We start from the raw sequence: 18,996 nt of genomic DNA on the forward strand, positions 1-18,996 counted from the left end.
GGTTGAATACCAATTAATGTTTTTCCAATTTATGGAAATTTGGTGGTCTTCAATTAAGTTACCTTATATGGTAGACCTTCACCCATAAGGGTCGGGTGTCACAAATTTATTGTGAATAACAAATATTACCTCGACTCTGCTTTTCGAGTTTCCAAGTTAAAAAAAAAAAAAAAAAAAAAAAACAAAGTGGAAAAATTGGAAAATTAGACTTTTTGAAAATTTGGAATTGTCGAATTTTTTAACTTAAACAATTTGGAGTTTCCGACATTTTTAAAACTTGGAAATCACCTAGAATTGAAATCAAAATCGAAAAAGAGAATTTTCGGCCTTTAGACTTTTTCAAAATTTCAGAAAGTTCACTTTGGAAAAATCGACTTTTCGAGTTCTAAACTTTTTGAAAATTAGGAAAAATCGATTATATGAGCTCTCAACCTACTGACAATGTCGAAATGTCGACTTTTGGAATTTTGTAAATTTGAAGAAATAATAATATACAAATAAAGAAATTTATTTTCGACTTTTTCTATATTTGGAAAATCGTAAGTTTGAGTTATCGACTATTTAAAAATTTGGCAAATCAAATTTAGAAAACGTTAATTTTTATATTTTCGAGTTCTGAACCTTTTGAAAATTTTGATAAGTCTACTTTATGAGTTCTCGGTTCTTTGAAAATTTTGAAATGTCAATAAAAAGTCGAATTATCTGTCTTTAGACATTTCAAAATATGTAAAAGTCAAGTTTCCAAGTACTTAATTTTTTTCAATTTTGGAAAAAATAACGTTTGACCTCTTTGCCTTTTGGATATTTGGGAAAGTTAACTTGACTTTTTGATGAGTTAGTCGACTTGACTTCTCGACTTTTCGACTTTTGGAAAATTTGGAAAAGTTGATTTTTCTTGTTTTTGACTTTTTTAATATTTGTAAACTCCGACTTTTCGAGTTCCTGCCTGTTCCAAAAATTGGGAATGTCGACATTTTGCGTACTCGTATTCTACTTTTCGAGTTCCCAACTTTTGGAAGATTCGTAAACATTTTTGTAAATTTTTTTGACTTTTTGAAAAATTGGAAATATCGAGTTTACGGCCTTTTGACGTTTTTAAAACTTGGAAAAATTTGTGACTATCATCCAGGGATTGTAAACAAACAAGGTAAATTTTTTGCAAAATTTTCTTTTTATAGAAGGTTAGGCTAAGTTCGCAGTTCCCCGGTATGTTCCTATGGCCAGGCACCCGGAGAAAATTTTGTCAACATTTTATTTCTATAGAAAATTTTGTCAAAATTGTATTTCCATAAGAAATTGTGTTTAAATTTTATTTCTATAGAAAATTTTGTCAAAATTGTATTTCTGTAGAAAATTTTGTCAAAATTGTATTTCCATAGGAAATTTTGTTAAAATTTTATTTCTATAGAAAATTTGACAAAATTTTATTTCTAAACAAAACAAATTGTCAACATTTTATTTCTATAGAAAATTTTGTCAAAATTGTATTACCATAGGAAATTTTGTCAAAATTTTATTTCTGTAGAATATTTTGCCAAAATTGTATTTCTATAGAAAATTTTGTCAAAATTGTATTTCTACAGAAAATTTTGTCAAAATTTTATTTCTATAGAAAATTTTATCAAAATTTTATTTCTATGGAAAATTTTGTCAAAATTTTATTTCTATAGAAAATTTTTTCAAAATTTTATTTCTATAGAAAATATTGTAAAATTGTATTTCCATAGGAAATTTTGTCAAAATTGTATTTCCATAGGAAATTTTGTCAAAATGTTATTTCTATAGAAAATTTTATCAAAATGTTATTACTATAGAAAATTTTGTCCAATTGTATTTCTATAGAACATTTTGTCAAAAATTGTATTTCCATAGGAAATTTTGTTAAAATTTTATTTCTCTAGAAAATTTTGTCAAAATTATATTTCTATAAAAAATATTGTCAAAATTTTATTTCTATAGAAAGTTTTGTCAAAATGTTAATTCTATAGAAAATTTTATCAAAATGTTATTTCAAGAGAAAATTTTGTCAAAATTTTATTCCTATAGAATTTTTTTTTTTCAAAATTGTATTTCTAAAGAAAATTTTGTCAAAATTTTATTTCTATAGAAAATTTTTGTCAAAATTATATTTTCATAGAAAATTTTGTCAAAATTTTATTTCTAAAGAAAATATTGTCAACATTTATTTCTATAGAAAATTTTGTCAAAATTTTACTTCTATAAAAAATGTTGTCAAAATTTTATTCCTATAGAAAATTTTGTCAAAATTGTATTTCTATAGAAAATTTTGTCAAAATTGTATTTCCATAGGAAATTTTGTCAAAATTTTATTTCAATAGAAAATTTTGTCAAAATTTTATTCTTATAGAAATTTTTTTTTTCAAAATTGTATTTCTATAGAAAATTTTGTCAAAATTTTATTTTATAGAAAATTTTTGTCAAAATTATATTTTCATAGAAAATTTTGTCAAATTTTATTTCTAAAGAAAATATTGTCAACATTTATTTCTATAGAAAATTTTGTCAAAATTTTACTTTTATAAAAAATTTTGTCAAAATTTTATTTCTATAGAACATTTTGTCAAAATTTTATTTCTATAAAAAATTTTGTCAAAATTTTATTTCAATAGAATATTTTCTCAAAAATTTTATTTCTATAGAAAATTTTGTCAAAATTTTATTTCAAGAGAAAATTTTGTCAAAATTTTATTCCTATAGAAAATTTTGTCAAAATTTTATTTCTTTAGAAAATTTTGTCAAAATTTTATTTCATTTGTTTTGTTTTGTTATTGTTGGTTTTGTTCTTTAAGCATTGTTGTTGTTTTTTATTTCAGCTTAAAACCATACATTGACTAAACTACAAGAGTAGCTTAACCAACAGAGGAAAAGAATGTTTGTCAAATTTATTTGGGCAAAGCCCTATAGACTGCAAGATGGTTGGATGGACGCACGTTTCGGAATTACCACATTCCTCATCAGCATCCTCTACTTGCAGCAAAACTATCAACCAATTATCAGAATAAATTCAGGCAGTTTATTAAACCCAACAATAACCACACTTGAACCCTCCGAAAAAAGGTTTTACATTGATAGCCGGCTTTTGCCGAAATAAATTCGAAACAAACATATCTCTTTTCCTATGCCACTGTCAAATCATCGATTTGAATTCACATGGCTGGGTTTATTTTGAGCGTGCCTCCTCTTCTTTTTCCATTTGTTTTGTTTTGTTATTGTTGGTTTTGTTCTTTAAGCATTGTTGTTGTTTTTTATTTCAGCTTAAAACCATACATTGACTAAACTACAAGAGTAGCTTAACCAACAGAGGAAAAGAATGTTTGTCAAATTTATTTGGGCAAAGCCCTATAGACTGCAAGATGGTTGGATGGACGCACGTTTCGGAATTACCACATTCCTCATCAGCATCCTCTACTTGCTAATTCCGAAACGTGCGTCCATCCAACCATCTTGCAGTCTATAGGGCTTTGCCCAAATAAATTTGACAAACATTCTTTTCCTCTGTTGGTTAAGCTACTCTTGTAGTTTAGTCAATGTATGGTTTTAAGCTGAAATAAAAAACAACAACAAAATTTTATTTCTATAGAAAATTTTGTCAAATTGCATTTCCATAGAGAATTTTGTCAAAATTTTATTTCAATAGAACATTTTCTCAAAAATTTTATTTCTATAGAAAATTTTGTCAAAATTTTATTTCTATAGAAAATTTTGTCAAAACTTTATTTCTATAGAAAATTTTGTCAAAATTTTATTTCTGTAGAAAAATTTTGTCAAAATTGTATTTCTTAGAAAATTTTTGCATAGATTTTATTCCTATAGAAAATTTTGTCAAAATTGTATTTCCATAGAAAATTTTGTTAAAGTTTTATTTCTATAGAAAATTTTGTCAAATTGTATTTCCATAGAGAATTTTGTCAAAAATTTACTTTTATGACGTTAGACTTTTTCAAAATTTGGTCGAATTTTCGTGTTCTTGACATTTTAATAATTTATAAATTCGATTTTTAAATTTTTCGACTTTTTTAAAATTAGGGAAAATCGTTTTGCCCAGTTCCTGACTAATTTGGAAACAGAGATGAAAAAGTCGGCTTTTACACTATTACAAAATTTGTAAAAGTCGACTTTTGGAGTTCACGACTTTTAAAAAATTTAGAAAAGTTACCTTTTCAACCTATTTGAAAAAATCGACGTTACTAGTTTTCGACATTGAGAAAATTTGGAAAATGTGACTTTTTGAGTTCATTCGATTTTTCTAGCTCCTGACTTTGTAAAAATTTTGTAAGTTTGCATGGTTTCAACAGACAGACGGGGCGGGCGGACATCGCTAGATCGATTCAGAATTTTACCACGACCAATACGAGTATCTACCCAGCAAAACAAATTGGAAGTTCCTCTATTGGCACTACTTTAAAAGCGCTTCCAAAAATGCCCTTCCAAAGATGTTCTTTATTTTAACTACACAGGAAGTTGATTCAATTTTTTAAAACTAGCTTTTTCATATTTTTAATAAAAAAATTTTAAATTATTTTGTTTTAACAAGGTTAAAAAGAGAGTACACCCAGAGAAGGAATATGATCACCTCAAACATGTTTTAAGAGCAAAATGTTATTTTTGGGTGGTGACCATGTAACATGGTTTCCGCAACCATGTTGTTTTCTCGGAAAATATATATCTGATTTCGGCAAGCAGGTTATATTTGTCGAGAAAATAACATTTTAGTGACAAACATGTTACATGGTCACCATACAAAAATAACATTTTGCTCTTAAAACATGTTTGAGGTGATCATATTCCTTCTCTGCATGTAAGATTTAATAAAATGGTACAAATTATTAAAATTTTGTCGAAAAAAAATTTCTTAATCCATTCTAGAAAAATTGCACATTATTGAAAATATTTGAGGTCAAACATTTTAGACATTAGAAATCATAAAAAAATAAAAATTATTTATTTGGCAAAATATGACACAATTTTATAATTCACATCCGAAACATTGAATTCGGACTACACCTTAAGAAGCGTTGCAATTTCAGTGCAACGACGGATGTCCACCATTTCAACAATTTTGCACCACTTCCGGACCCAATAAGAACATTTTCACTACTTTTTTGGCGACGCTGTTTTTGCTGGGTATTTTATGGCCAATATTTCGATGCGTTGCACATATAATAATAATGTTAGTATATGGCGTGGGGTATAAAAATGAGTACATGTTTTATTTTATTTGGTATAATATTTAAGGTTATAAAAAAAATTTGTGTCTCTTTACAAACAATTAGGTTTGACACTGTATCTTGTTCTATCAACTCAAATTTTTAATTTATTTATTAAAACATTACATACATATAAAATATTTAGTATTAGTATTATAAAGTATCTCCCTTAAACATAACTTATATCACCACTATCTGTACTAAAACGATTCGTATCGCGAAAAAGTAACAAACTAACTGCCGGTTTTATACGCATTTGTGATATTTCACCATTCTCCTTCAAATGCAATTGTTTCAGTCTCATTCGTTCCTCCTCAGCATATGAAGAGATTATATCCACAATTAACTCTTGCCATTGTTTAACAATCGAAGGATCTCCCATGAAATCACATTCCTGCTGTTTGCGGCGATTATAGAATAGAGTGAAATATTTCGCTTGAATATTAATACCCATATGTTCACGGGGATAGCGACCACGGAAGACCACTTGCTTACGCTTAATCTCGGTATAAATAATACATTTATCGTAGGCAAATACCTTAGAACGATAGCTTCGCTTGAGTCGATGATCGTGGACATTGAATTCGGCAACATTACGAAATTTACCTTGGTAGAAGATATTGAACTGAAAGCGTAGGAGATTGAGACAGGGGTTCGAGTGGGATTCGTAGTGATTTCAATATTATATTACCTCATGTGTCTCACTGAGACAAGCTAAATCGTTGATAACCTCCGATTTATTAATGGCATTTAGAAGATTTTGCAATTTTTTATCCAAACGGCAACAGGAATCCAGAACAGGCTTCAGTGGGTAATTATCAAAAAGTTTCTATAAAAAAATATAAAGGAAAATCATTAGATCTACAAACATGAGAGATGGACTTCACGGCGGAAATAATAGGTCTTTGCCGATCGATGATAAAACCCGACCCTTATCGCTCCTAGAGTTTTGCTTCAAATTGGTATCGTTTCCACATTACTTCGAGGTAAACCTCCATGTAGGCGATTGACCTTTTCGTCTATCGTGTCTGAGTCCAGACCGTCTCAGACGATAATGTGTGTAGCCCTTGTGTTGTCAAGCTCGATTTCCTTCTTCCCCAATATGATTTTGCAATGTTGTTCCAATGCCGTTCATCTGGACTTCACCGCGGAAATAATAGGTCTTTGCAGATCGATGATAAAACCCGACCCTTATCGCTCCTGGAGTTTTGCTTCAAATTAGTATCGTTTCCACATTATTTCAAGGTAGACCTCCATGTAGGCGCTTGACCTTTTCGTCTATCGTGTCTGAGTCCAGACCGTCTCAGACGATAATGTGTGTAGCCCTTGTGTTGTCAAGCTCGATTTCCTTCTTCCCCAATATGATTTTGCAATGTTGTTCCAATGCCGATCGATGATAAAACCCGACCCTTATCTCTTCTAAATTTTGCTTCAAATTGGTATCGTTTCCACATTACTTCGATGTAGACCTCCATGTAGATGCTTGACCTTTTCGTCTACCATGTCTGGGTACAGACCGTCTCACACGATAGTATGTGTAGTCCTTGTGTTGTCAAGCTCGATTTCCTTCTTCCCCAATATGATTTTGCAATGTTGTTCCAATGCCGTTCATCTGCAATCAGTTTTTCTATCAGTTTTCGCTCATCTATTTGGTCTAATTGTCCCTATAATTGCGATCTTTCAGTGCCTAATCGTATGCACCTGTAAAACGTGTGACGCGTATCATCGATGATAGTTCACGTCCCCATCACCTATGTTCGTCCACTTTTCTATATCGACGACAAGTCTTGCTGTCCACCTGCGTATAAAGGGTGATACGGTCAAAATTTGGTCAAGGGAAAACGCGTGTAAATCGGTGAAATCGTTTATTTAAAAAATCAAATTAAATTTCTTTTTCAAGTTCAATTAGTATAAAATTCAGGAAAAATATTCAGTTAGGCTTTCGCTTTTCCAAATCCAAATTGCCGGGCCTCACGCTTGACACCTGCCATCAGATTTTGTACAGCCACCTTGTCCACCTTCTTCGCCGCAGAAAGCCAGTTTACCTTGAACTGCTGCTCGTCCTTAGCAGTTTTTTTGGTCTTCTTTAGGTTCCGCTTGACAATAGCCCAGTATTTCTCAATTGGGCGGAGCTCTGGCGTGTTGGGAGGGTTCTTGTCCTTGGGAACCACTTGCACTTTGTTGGCGGCGTACCACTCCATGGCCTTTTTACCGTAATGGCAAGATGCCAAATCCGGCCAAAACAGTACGCAACAACCGTTTTTCTTCAGGAATGGCAGCAGACGTTTATTCAAACACTCTTTCACGTAAATTTCTTGGTTGACAGTCCCGGAAGCTATGAAAATGCTGCTTTTCAAGCCACAGGTACAGATGGCTTGCCAAACCAGATATTTCTTTGCGAACTTTGACAGTTTTATGAGCTTGAAAATATCTGCTACCTTTCCCCTTCCTTTTGCCGTATAAAACTCCTGTCCCGGAAGCTGCTTGTAGTCGGCTTTGACGTAGGTTTCGTCGTCCATTACCACGCAGTCAAACTTCGTCAGCATCGTCGTGTACAGCCTCCGGGATCGCGCTTTGGCCGTCGTATTTTGTTTATCATCGCGATTTGGAGTCACTACCTTCTTGCAAGTCGATAGTCCGGCTCGTTTTTTGGCTCGATGCACTGTTGTAGACGATACACCCAGCTTATTTGCGGCATCTCGGAGAGAGAGGTTAGGGTTCGCTTGAAACTACCGGCAACTCTCTTTGTCGTCTCAGCGGCTTCCGGCTTTCGATTTCCCCCCGATCCAGACTTCCTGGCTGTCGACAAACGTTCCCCAAACACTTTAATTACATTTGTAACGGTTGTTTTGGCAACTTTTAGCGATTTTGCCAGCTTTGCGTGCGAGTAGCTCGGATTTTCGCGATGCGCGAGCAAAATTTTGATACGCTGCTCTTCTTGCTTGGACGGCATTTTGACAACTGAAGAGTGAATTCCAAAATCAAAATAGGAGCAATATTCTACACACACACACCTTCAAAATGAGGGGTGTTCAGGTTTTTTAAATGCAAAATTGAAAGAAATACGTCAAGTTTATATTGACCAAATTTTGACCGTATCACCCTTTATATCGCAGTTCCATCGATCTCTCCACTGTTACATAGTCTCTTGTTTTATCTCCTCTAACGCGTTTTTGTGTTAAGTCTGTTCTCCATCTTTGGATCAAAAATCTTCTTCTTTTTTCCGCTTGAAGGGCCATGCCGACTACTCGGTTGCACCTCTCCTTGTCCCTCTAATTTCGATCTTTCGGTGCCCGTATCGTATACACTTGAAAATCGAGTGAAGTGCATCATCGATGACATTCCCCTCTTCGTAGAGGCAATGTGGACTATGACATTTGACCATCATAGACAAATACATTCGGAAGTATCCGCGTCCATATAGCATCTGTGTTATGTAATAGTTCACGTCTCCGTGACATCTATTCGCCCACTTCTCTATATCGGGGATAAGTCTTGATGTCCGCCTGCCGTATATATGTCTCAAGTTCCACCGATCCTTCCACTTCCATAGGTTAGGTTAGGTTATGTGGCAGCCCGATGTATCAGGCTCACTTAGACTATTCAGTCCATTGTAATACCACTTCTCTCTCATCACTGAGAGAAGTTCCACTGTTAAATAGTCTCTCGTCTTATCTCCTCTAACGAATTTTTGTGCTGTTTGCCTGTTCTCCATCTTTAGATCAAAAATCTTCTTCCTTCCTTCCGCTTGAAGGTCTATTGGGGTCATACCTGCTACGATAAGTACCGCCGCAGCAGATAATGCGCGATATGCGGAGGTTACACGTAAAGCGGCCGTACGCTGTATTGCCCGATGAGTGCGTGCCTTATTTGCATGTCTCAGGGCGCTTGCCCATACCTAGCTTTCGTAAAATAGAACAATATTACAGACTTCCTTCGGGAGCTTTTTGGCAGCGGGTAGCCGAAGTTCGCCATTAGTCTGCTGAGTTATCTGCGTTGCTTTGTATCCAGTCATATTCCTAGGCATTTAATTGCGTCCCTCGCTTTAATAACGAAATCGTCTACACTAATGTCGATCGTTGCTAAGTGTCGCCGCGTGATTAGCATCAGCTATGTCTTGTGTGTTGCGAGTTCTAGTCCATCTGTTCCCAACCTGGCCCTTACCCGTATCATCACCTGTGTAAGTTTTATATGCTCGTCTGTGGTGTTTTGCGATTGTATCACCGCTACGATATCGTCAACGTATCCGTCCACTGGCATCTCAAGTTTTAAAAGCTCGTCGTAGCATATTTACTTGGGAGCCACCGTGGTGCAACGGTTAGCATGCCCACCTTCCATACACAAGGTCGTGGGTTCGATTCCTGCTTCGACCGAACACCAAAAAATTTTTCAGCGATGGATTATCCCACCTGAGTAATGCTGGTGACATTTTTGAGTGTTTCATAGCTTCTCTAAGTGGTTTCACTGCATTGTGGAACGCCGTTCGGTCTCGGCTATAAAAAGGAGGTCCCTTGTCCTTGAGCTTAACATGGAATCAGGCAGCACTCAGTTATAAGAGAGAAATTCACCACTGGGGTATCACAATGGACTGAATAGTCTAAGTGAGCCTGATACATCGGGCTTCCACCTAACCTAACCTAACGTAGCATATGTACTTCATGTCGTTTCAATCCTTGCAATTCTTGCAGAGCTTGAATCATGTAACCAGAGGCATACCAACAGATTCTAGTTCCCAGAGCTATGAATGGTGGTTCCTAGCCTCGCTAACTCATCCGCTTCGCTGTTTCCTGGTATGTTCCTGTGACCAGGCACCCATATTAGGTGGTTATTGAACTGTTCAGATACCTCGTTGATAGACCTGCAGAAGTCGTTGGCCGTTTTCGAGTCAAAGGGAATTTCAATACCACCTATGAAGATGGGCTGAACCATGGGAATTTTGTGTTTTTTTGCATTACATGGCTGAATCTATAGATTCTCTGGGTTCCCCGGACTGCTAAAGCCACATCATCAGCGTATGCCACAACTCAGTATTTTTGGATCAGCAGTCAGAGTTTATAATGCATTTACTATTGAACTCGGATGGACATTATTGAATACAATCGAAGGGGCATAGAAAAGGCACAACGGAAAGCAAGGAATTTGAACTAAGGGGAAGACATTGAGGAAATCAGAATTGTCCAAAAATGGAACTAAAGACTGGCCTGAAGGTCAAGAATCGGGATCGAGGAGAACACAGGGAGGCGATCGATTGCCCAAGGAATTATCCAAAGAGGGATCTGTGGATGGGCCCGAAGAATAGGAATCGGGGGCGATGAAAATACAGAGGTGATGTACTAATGGAGAAAGGATGATCCAAGTCATCCAGATTAATCTCCACCGGATCGAAATGGCAACCAGCACTCTGATGAAAAAAAAAACAATAAGAGATAAGGTACAAGTTGTCTTGATCGAGGAACCTTGGACAACTCACAATAAGGTAACAGGATTAAGCAATGATGTTCCAAATTATCATCTGCTAATACAGGACCTAGACCAAAAACTTGGGTTTACTCATTTGTCCGGAGTTGTCATCTCTGGCATCTACGGCGCAGCTAAAACAGGGAAATGACAATTTATACTTGGCGTCACTTGGGAGCCACCGTGATGCAATGGTTATCATGCCCGCCTTTCATACACAAGGTCGTGGGTTCTATTCCTGCTACGACCGAACACCAAAACGTTTTTCAACGGTGGATTATCCCACCTCAGTAATGCTGGTGACATTTCTGAGGGTTTCAAAGTTTCTCTAAGTGGTTTCACTGCAATGTGGAACGCCGTTCGGACTCGGCTATAAAAAGGAGGTCCCTTGTCATTGAGCTTAACATGGAATCGGGCAGCACTCAGTGATAAGAGAGAAGTTCACCAAAGTGGTATCACAATGGACTGAATAGTCTAAGTGAGACTGATACATCGGGCTTCCACCTAACCTATCGTAGCATATTTACTTCATGTCGTTTCAATCCTTGCAATTCTTGCAGAGCTTTAAGCAGGTAACCAGAGGCATACCAACAGATTCTAGTTCCCAGAGCTATGAATGGTGGTTCCTAGCCTCGCTAACTCATCCGCTTTGCTATTCCCTGGTATGTTCCTATGAACAGCGAACCCAGGCACCCATATGAGGTGAATATTGAACTGCTCAGAAATCTCGTTGAGAGACTTGCAGCAGTCGATGGCCGTTTTCGAGTCAGGGGGAATTTCAATACCACCTATGAATATGGGCTTAACCATGGGCATTTTGCGTTCTTTGCAATACATGACTGAATTCTGGGTGTCTCTGGGTTCCCCGTATAATATCTCTATCTTGTAGATGGGAATTTTTCCTGACTGCTAAAGCCACACCATCAGCGTATGCCACCACTATTATCAGCCTCAGTATTTTTTGATTAACAGTCAGAGTTTATAATGCATTTACTATTGAACACGGATGGATGTTATTGAATGCAATCGAAGGGGCATAGAAAAGGCACAACGGAAAGACAGGAATTGGGACTAAGGGGAAGACAGAGAGGAGATCAGCCGATCAAAGAATTGGCCAAATATGAAACTGGAGACATGCCGGAAGGACAGGAATCAGGATCGAGAAGAACAGAGGGAGGCGATCGATCGCTCAAGGACCTGTGAATGGGTCAGTGGGACAGAAATCGGGGTCGTTGAAAACACAGAGAGGCGAAGAAGCCGTAGAATCCCGAGATGATGGCCTAATGGAGAAAGGATGATCCAATCTCCACCGGTACACATTGCCTTGATCGAGAAACCTTGTACAACTCACAATAAGATAACAGGATTAACCCTCTGTAGCTGACGTCTAAGTCTGACAGACACCGCAAAATAAATTTTCGTGCGCATTTTCCTAAATTACGATCTCTCCGCTCTCATGTCCCTTTTCTCTTTATGTTCGCATATCGGTCAGTGTTTGCTTAGTAACCCTATGTTTTTATGAAAAATATGAACAAAAACTGTTTGATATGAAATGCTAACGTAGGATATCAGTTTAGCAATGAGGTCTGCTTACCCCACCTCAGTTATATTGTTGAAATTAGACCACCTCAGCTACAGAGGATTAATCAATGAAAATTATCATCTGCTAATACAGGACCTAGACCAAGAGCCTATATATGCCGCAAACACTTGTCTAATGCGTTGTCCAAGTGAATAAGTTGCTGGACTTCGGCCGGGGATTCGTCCAAGTCCAATATAGAAAGTTCCACGAGCCTGGATTTAGAGACTTTCCCTTATGGACAGATTCCAATGTGAGCTAACGCGAATATAAAGTGTGATTCGTAATCAGTAACACAGGTAGTGAGCATTCATTGAAGATGCCAAGTTCATGAGAGTACTTTTTAATGAATATAGTTCTAAGATAAATATCAATCAGCCTCTCCATAGTCTCATTAAGAAGTGAGGATAAGCTGTTTGTTCGGAAATTCGGAAATTCTTCGCACCCCAGTTAAGGGATTTCCCCGGTTTAGTGATGAAAACGACTTTTGTCTCATTCCACTTTCTTGAAATAGAGGCTAAGTTGATACGGCCTTAATATATCGCCAACAACCATGGGATAATTCAGTCAGTCAATTCTACCACAGTAATTCCATCAGGTTTAAAACGCTCCATATTTTGCAGTACATAACTAGCTCTCTCTTTGATTTGGATTTATCACTGGATCGCTCCTTTAAAAATCTATAATACATTGATGTTTTTAACCGAAACTCACCTTTATGAATTCCTTGAGTAGCAAGGGATAACGAGCCACACGCTGTATAGGCTGCAATAGGAAACTATTGATTCCTAGGGTATCATTGCGTTCCAATTGTAGAATCTACATGAAAACAAAATGTCATCGTAATAATTTTGAATAAACATTCCCATAGAGCTTACCTTGAAATATTTCTTAAAAGTTTCACATAATTCCAAAGATCTTTGATTGTTCATGGCATACAAAACATAAGCATAAAAACAGTTTTGCTATATAAGAATAAAAAAATAGGAAAATAGAAATTATTCTGTTTTGTTCTCAGGTGCCAGCTTCTCCCACACTTACATCGATGAAACCTTGGAATTCATCAAACAATTGCTTCAAATCATAACGATTCCTCATCAGCATGGGTAAAAATTCATCCCTGTGAAATTCGGCTATTTGTTCGATGTTACAGAAGAGAACATATTTTTTACCCTTCAAAGATCGTGGAACATCTTTACGTTCAAAAAGTTGACCATAATTATTTAAACCCAGCCATAGAGATTCCACATAAGTCTCTTCAGTTTTAATTAATTCATCCAATATGGGTTGTATGCTTTCCTGACCTTTGGCATACATTTGCCGATGATCAATATCCTCTAAACCACTGAGAAATTGTTTGTTTTTAGGATTTCAAAAAATTTTAATTGAGTGATTGTATAACTACCTTTTATGCGGCCTTAATGAAGTATATTTCTCTCCTCGAAGTTTCAGAGCTTGTTGAGCTGTTAAGGATTTATAATTCCTGCAAATAAATAAAGGACAATGTAGGAATTTTATATAAAATTGGTAAAAATGCAAATCATTCAGTGACAGCTTGTTCATTGGGCGTTATGAAGATGGGTCCCAGGAAAATGAAATGTAACTGAAGTATGAAAAATTTGCCCAATTTTCCTATTTTGGCCTATGGACTCCATCCATTAGCCTTAAACCCGGTCGAAGAATTATATAAGTGGACATATGGCAGGTACACTGACGGCAAATATAAATTACCATTTTCGTGTTTCAGCACCGCGTCATCTGCTGTTGACAACTCCGGACAAATGAGAAAGCACAAGGTTTTGTGGCTTATACAAGATCTTGGTCTAAGTATCTTGGGTGTGATACTTAGCCTACTTTGGACTCCGTCCATAGGCCTTAAACCTCAGTCGAAAAATGATTTTAGTGGTCATATGGTAGGTACACTGACGCCAAGAACAAATTGCCATTTTTCTGTTTCAGCGCCGCGGCATCTGTTATTGACAACTCCGGACAAATGAGAAAGCACAAGTTTTTGTAACATATACAAGATCTTGGTCTGAGTCCTGTATTATCAATCGATAACTTGCATTGTTTAATCCAGTTATATTGTTGCGAGTTGACCAAGGATCCTTGATTCAGGCAACATGTAACTTATCTTTTATTACTTTTTCAATCAGAGCGCTAATTGTCATTTCGCTCCTGTGCAGATTAATCTCGAAGATTTGGATCGAAAGAATGATTAAGATTATACTGTTTCTTCGCCTCCCTGTGTTTTCGTCGACTCCGATTCCTGTCCTTGCGACGTATCCCCAGTTCCCTCTTTGGATAATTCCACGGGCGACCGATCGCCTCCCTATGATATTCTCCACGCCCATTCCTAAACTTTCGGCCTGTCCCAAGTTTCGTTTTTGGACAATTCTTTGAGCGGCTGATCGCCTCCCTGTTTTACCCTAAGCCCTGATTCCTGAATTTCTGTTGCACCCTTCGGGTATATCCGTTTCGTTTTTGGACAATTCTTTGAGCGGCTAATCGCCTCCCTGTTTTACCCTTAGCCCTGATTCCTGAATTTCCTTTGTACCCTTCGGGTATATCCGTGAATGGTCCCTCGCCTCCCTGATCTACCATTAGTGCAGATTTCCTGTCCTGCGGCTTAGTCTCAGTGCCTTCTCAGTTCCCTCTTTGGATAATTCTATGGGCGACCGATCGCCTCTCTGTGTTCACCTCGATCCCGATTTCTGACATTCCAGCCCGTCCCCAGTTCCGTTCTTGGACAATTATTTGATCCGCTGGTCGCATCCCAGTTTTCTTCTTAGCCCCGATTCCTGGATTTCCGTTGACACTTCGAATATATCCTTGGAATGTTCTCTCTGATCTACCTTTGGTGCAGATTTGGTGGCTTTCTTGGCAGACTCTTTGCTTTTCGTTTTTGCGATCTTGAAAAGGATGGTTCTAGTCACAAAGAACGCTCTGACTTTGGTTTTGGTCAGGATGGACAGGGAGATCTGGTCCAGGCCCAACACAATAAGTGTTCCATCTCTATTCCCCTTTCTGTGAATGTCCACAAATTTTGTCGAGTCCAGTCCCTCGTTCTGTAGAACCAACTCCTTCAGAATACATTCCGTCGTGAATTTGCTGCCCCATCCTCTTATGTAGACGGAGGCTTTCGTCAGTTTCAGATTAACTCCTTCACTATGAGAAGGGATTTCATTCACTATTTTCTGTAGACTCTGAAGCAAGCCTCAACATGAGTATGTCCCCTTTGAAGTCACAGCTTGTTAACGGGACTGTTGACCCGTCTAGTCCAGGATTCTATTTCTGACTAGATCATCACTGTCTGCTTGCTGATTGTTGGTTATATGACCAGATGCACTATTTTAGTAGAAAACTGCGTAGCACACTTCCTCCCGGTATCGTCTATTGGCTATGTTAGCGTAAGAAGCTGGCAACGCACCTCGTTCAACTTCCCCAGCCTCTTCTGCTGATAACTTTTCTTTGATTCGCTGATCGTCTCCCAGTTTTCCTCTTAGCCCCGATTGCTGGATTTCCGTTGACACTTCGAATATATCCTTGGAATGTTCCTCGTCTCTCTGATCTACCTTTGGCGGTTTCCTTGACAGACTCTTTGCTTCTCGTTTTTGCGATCTTGAAAAGGACGGTTCCAGTCACAAAGAAAGCCCTGACTTTAGTTTTGGTCAGGATGGACAGGGAGATCTGGTCCAGGCCCAACACAATAAGTGTTCCATCTCTATTCCCCTTTCTGTGAATGTCCACAAATTTTGTCGAGTCCAGTCCCTCGTTCTGTAGAACCAACTCCTTCAGAATACATTCCGTCGTGAATTTGCTGCCCCATCCTCTTATGTAGACGGAGGCTTTCGTCAGTTTCAGATTGATTCCTTCACTATGAGAGGGGATTACATTCACTATTTTCTGTAGACTCTGAAGCAAGCCTCAACATGAGTATGTCCCCTTTGAAGTCACAGCTTGTTAACGGGACTGTTGACCCATCTAGTCCAGGATTCCATTTCTGACTAGATCCTCAATGTCTGCTTGCTGATTGTTGGTTATTTGACCAGATGCACTATTTTAGTAGAAAACTGCGTAGCACACTTCCTCCCGGTATCGTCTATTGGCTATGTTAGAGTAGGAAGCTGGCAACGTACCTCTTTCAACATCCCCCGCCACCTCTGCTGATAACTGCGTAGCACACTCCCGGTAGAGTCTCTCGGCAATGTTAAGGTAGGAAGATGGTAACGTACCCCTTTCAACATCTCCCAACATCTTCTGCAAAGATTGTTTGGTCTTAATTTTCTTTTCTGTCTTCGCGGTTGACTGGTTGGACGCGCTTGCTTTCCACGTATTCGGGCCAACCTTTCCGACGTCCATTAGATTCTGCTTGCTTGACATTCCCTTGGACGCAGTATTTGGTCTTTCCAATAGACTTGAAAGCGAGATGCGTTTTTGTTTCTTTTCCAACATTTCAGTGTTTTGCTCTTCCGGAGATCTTGTCTTCTTTCCCATATTATTAGGAGGAGTTTCAAGTTTTCCTTTCGTAGCATCTTACTCATTCGTCATCGGTTCGTTTTTGTTTCTTTCCCGACATTTCAGTGTTTTGCTGTTCCGGAGATCTTGTCCTCCTTCCCATATGATTAGGAGGAGTTTCAAGTGTTCCCTTCGTAGCATCTTACTCATTCGTCATCGGGTTCATTCTCTTCAACTTTCGTCGTAGTGTGCCTGATAACCTTTTCTCGTAGTCAGTATTGTGGCGTTATCTCTGACGCCATTGACATTGACCATGTCGTAAGTTGGTTTCGCCAAGATGGTGATATTGAAACCTTCATTTACATCCGAGTTGGAATCAGATTCTCTACGTCCTTTCGGAGGGCGAAAAGCACTTAAGCTCCCCTGAGCCTTTTCATCTCCTTCATGCATCTTGCGAACGGCTATATAGCTATTCTTCCTTATAACATTATCTTCGACTACCGGAGCCAAGTTGCCCACACTTATAGAAACATTGCTTGTAACTCTTGTTTCAAAGACAAGTGCAAAGTCAACCACATCTGTATAAGGTCTGATCTCGATGCTCCGTGATTCATATATTGATCACTAGCGATCAGCACTGGGGCACCTTCCCCTCCGTTGTATGAGTGTAATCGTTTGATGTCATATTCATTTGGGTTTTTTATGTCAGGTTTGGATCGCGAGAGACTATAATGCGACTCCTGAGTCTGAAAGCCCTAAAGCGTCCATCTTTTCCCCCTCTTCATAGATTATTAATACATTCACGGAAAGTTAAGTAACAGAAAGTAAAGGTCTGATTACTACTACTACTACTACTACTACTACTACTACTACTACTACTACTACTACTACTATTACTACTACTACTACTACTACTACTACTACTACTACTACTACTACTACTACTACTACTACTACTACTACTATTACTACTACTACTACTACTACTACTACTACTACTACTACTACTACTACTACTACTACTACTACTACTACTACTACTACTACTACTACTACTACTACTACTAATACTACTACTACTACTACTACTACTACTACTACTACTACTACTACTACTACTACTACTACTACTACTACTACTACTACTACTACTACTACTACTACTACTACTCCTACTACTACTACTACTACTCCTACTACTACTACTACTAAAGGTCTGATTACTGTAGCATTTCAAATTAAATATGACAGAATTCCTCATGAGGAGGACCCTATTTCCATACCTTTGAACGTTCACTTGGCCTAGAATGGTTAAAATGCGCTCCTTTATTACAGTTTCGCCTAACAATTTCTGATCTTCACAATATATTTTGTACCATTATTCACTGTAATTCATCTCACCTTGAAAGTTCTTTAGATTTCGGTTTAAGCATCACTCCTTCCAAATCGTTGGTATTTAAAATTTTTATATTTTTCTCACTCGTTATATCTTCATTTTTGGGCTTCAATAAAGCTTCTAAATCTTCTTCACTATTTTAGTAGAAAACTGCGTAGCACACTTCCTCCCGGTATCGTCTATTGGCTATGTTAGCGTAAGAAGCTGGCAACGCACCTCGTTCAACTTCCCCAGCCTCTTCTGCTGATAACTTTTCTTTGATTCGCTGATCGTCTCCCAGTTTTCCTCTTAGCCCCGATTGCTGGATTTCCGTTGACACTTCGAATATATCCTTGGAATGTTCCTCGTCTCTCTGATCTACCTTTGGCGGTTTCCTTGACAGACTCTTTGCTTCTCGTTTTTGCGATCTTGAAAAGGACGGTTCCAGTCACAAAGAAAGCCCTGACTTTAGTTTTGGTCAGGATGGACAGGGAGATCTGGTCCAGGCCCAACACAATAAGTGTTCCATCTCTATTCCCCTTTCTGTGAATGTCCACAAATTTTGTCGAGTCCAGTCCCTCGTTCTGTAGAACCAACTCCTTCAGAATACATTCCGTCGTGAATTTGCTGCCCCATCCTCTTATGTAGACGGAGGCTTTCGTCAGTTTCAGATTGATTCCTTCACTATGAGAGGGGATTACATTCACTATTTTCTGTAGACTCTGAAGCAAGCCTCAACATGAGTATGTCCCCTTTGAAGTCACAGCTTGTTAACGGGACTGTTGACCCATCTAGTCCAGGATTCCATTTCTGACTAGATCCTCAATGTCTGCTTGCTGATTGTTGGTTATTTGACCAGATGCACTATTTTAGTAGAAAACTGCGTAGCACACTTCCTC

At 37.7% G+C, this 18,996-nt stretch overlaps 1 protein-coding gene across 1 annotated transcript; it reads right to left on the reverse strand.

The window, feature by feature from the left end:
- Window positions 1-5,205: 5,205 nt before the first annotated feature.
- Window positions 5,206-18,242, reverse strand: LOC142240520 (rho guanine nucleotide exchange factor 25-like). Its single transcript, XM_075312223.1, has 7 exons — window positions 18,124-18,242; window positions 13,670-13,747; window positions 13,306-13,609; window positions 13,143-13,229; window positions 12,979-13,083; window positions 5,920-6,057; window positions 5,206-5,853 (listed from the first exon to the last, which is right to left on the reverse strand). Exons 1-7 carry the CDS (start codon window positions 18,153-18,155, stop codon window positions 5,398-5,400), a joined length of 1,200 nt encoding a protein of 399 aa, XP_075168338.1. The 5' UTR covers window positions 18,156-18,242; the 3' UTR covers window positions 5,206-5,397.
- Between the last annotated feature and the right edge of the window lie 754 nt (window positions 18,243-18,996).

This window comes from Haematobia irritans, chromosome 5 (assembly GCF_050003625.1).
Source record: "Haematobia irritans isolate KBUSLIRL chromosome 5, ASM5000362v1, whole genome shotgun sequence".
Classification (NCBI taxonomy): domain Eukaryota; kingdom Metazoa; phylum Arthropoda; class Insecta; order Diptera; family Muscidae; genus Haematobia; species Haematobia irritans.

Coding starts and splice junctions, on each gene's coding strand:
- LOC142240520 (XM_075312223.1), bottom strand. CDS start 18,155: ATGCTTAAACCGAAATCTAAAGAACTTTCAAG. Junction 6,058..12,978: donor TACTCAAGGAATTCATAAAG/GTGAGTTTCGGT, acceptor ATTTTTTTATAG/AAACTTTTTGATAATTACCC. Junction 5,854..5,919: donor GTCTCAGTGAGACACATGAG/GTAATATAATAT, acceptor CTACGCTTTCAG/TTCAATATCTTCTACCAAGG.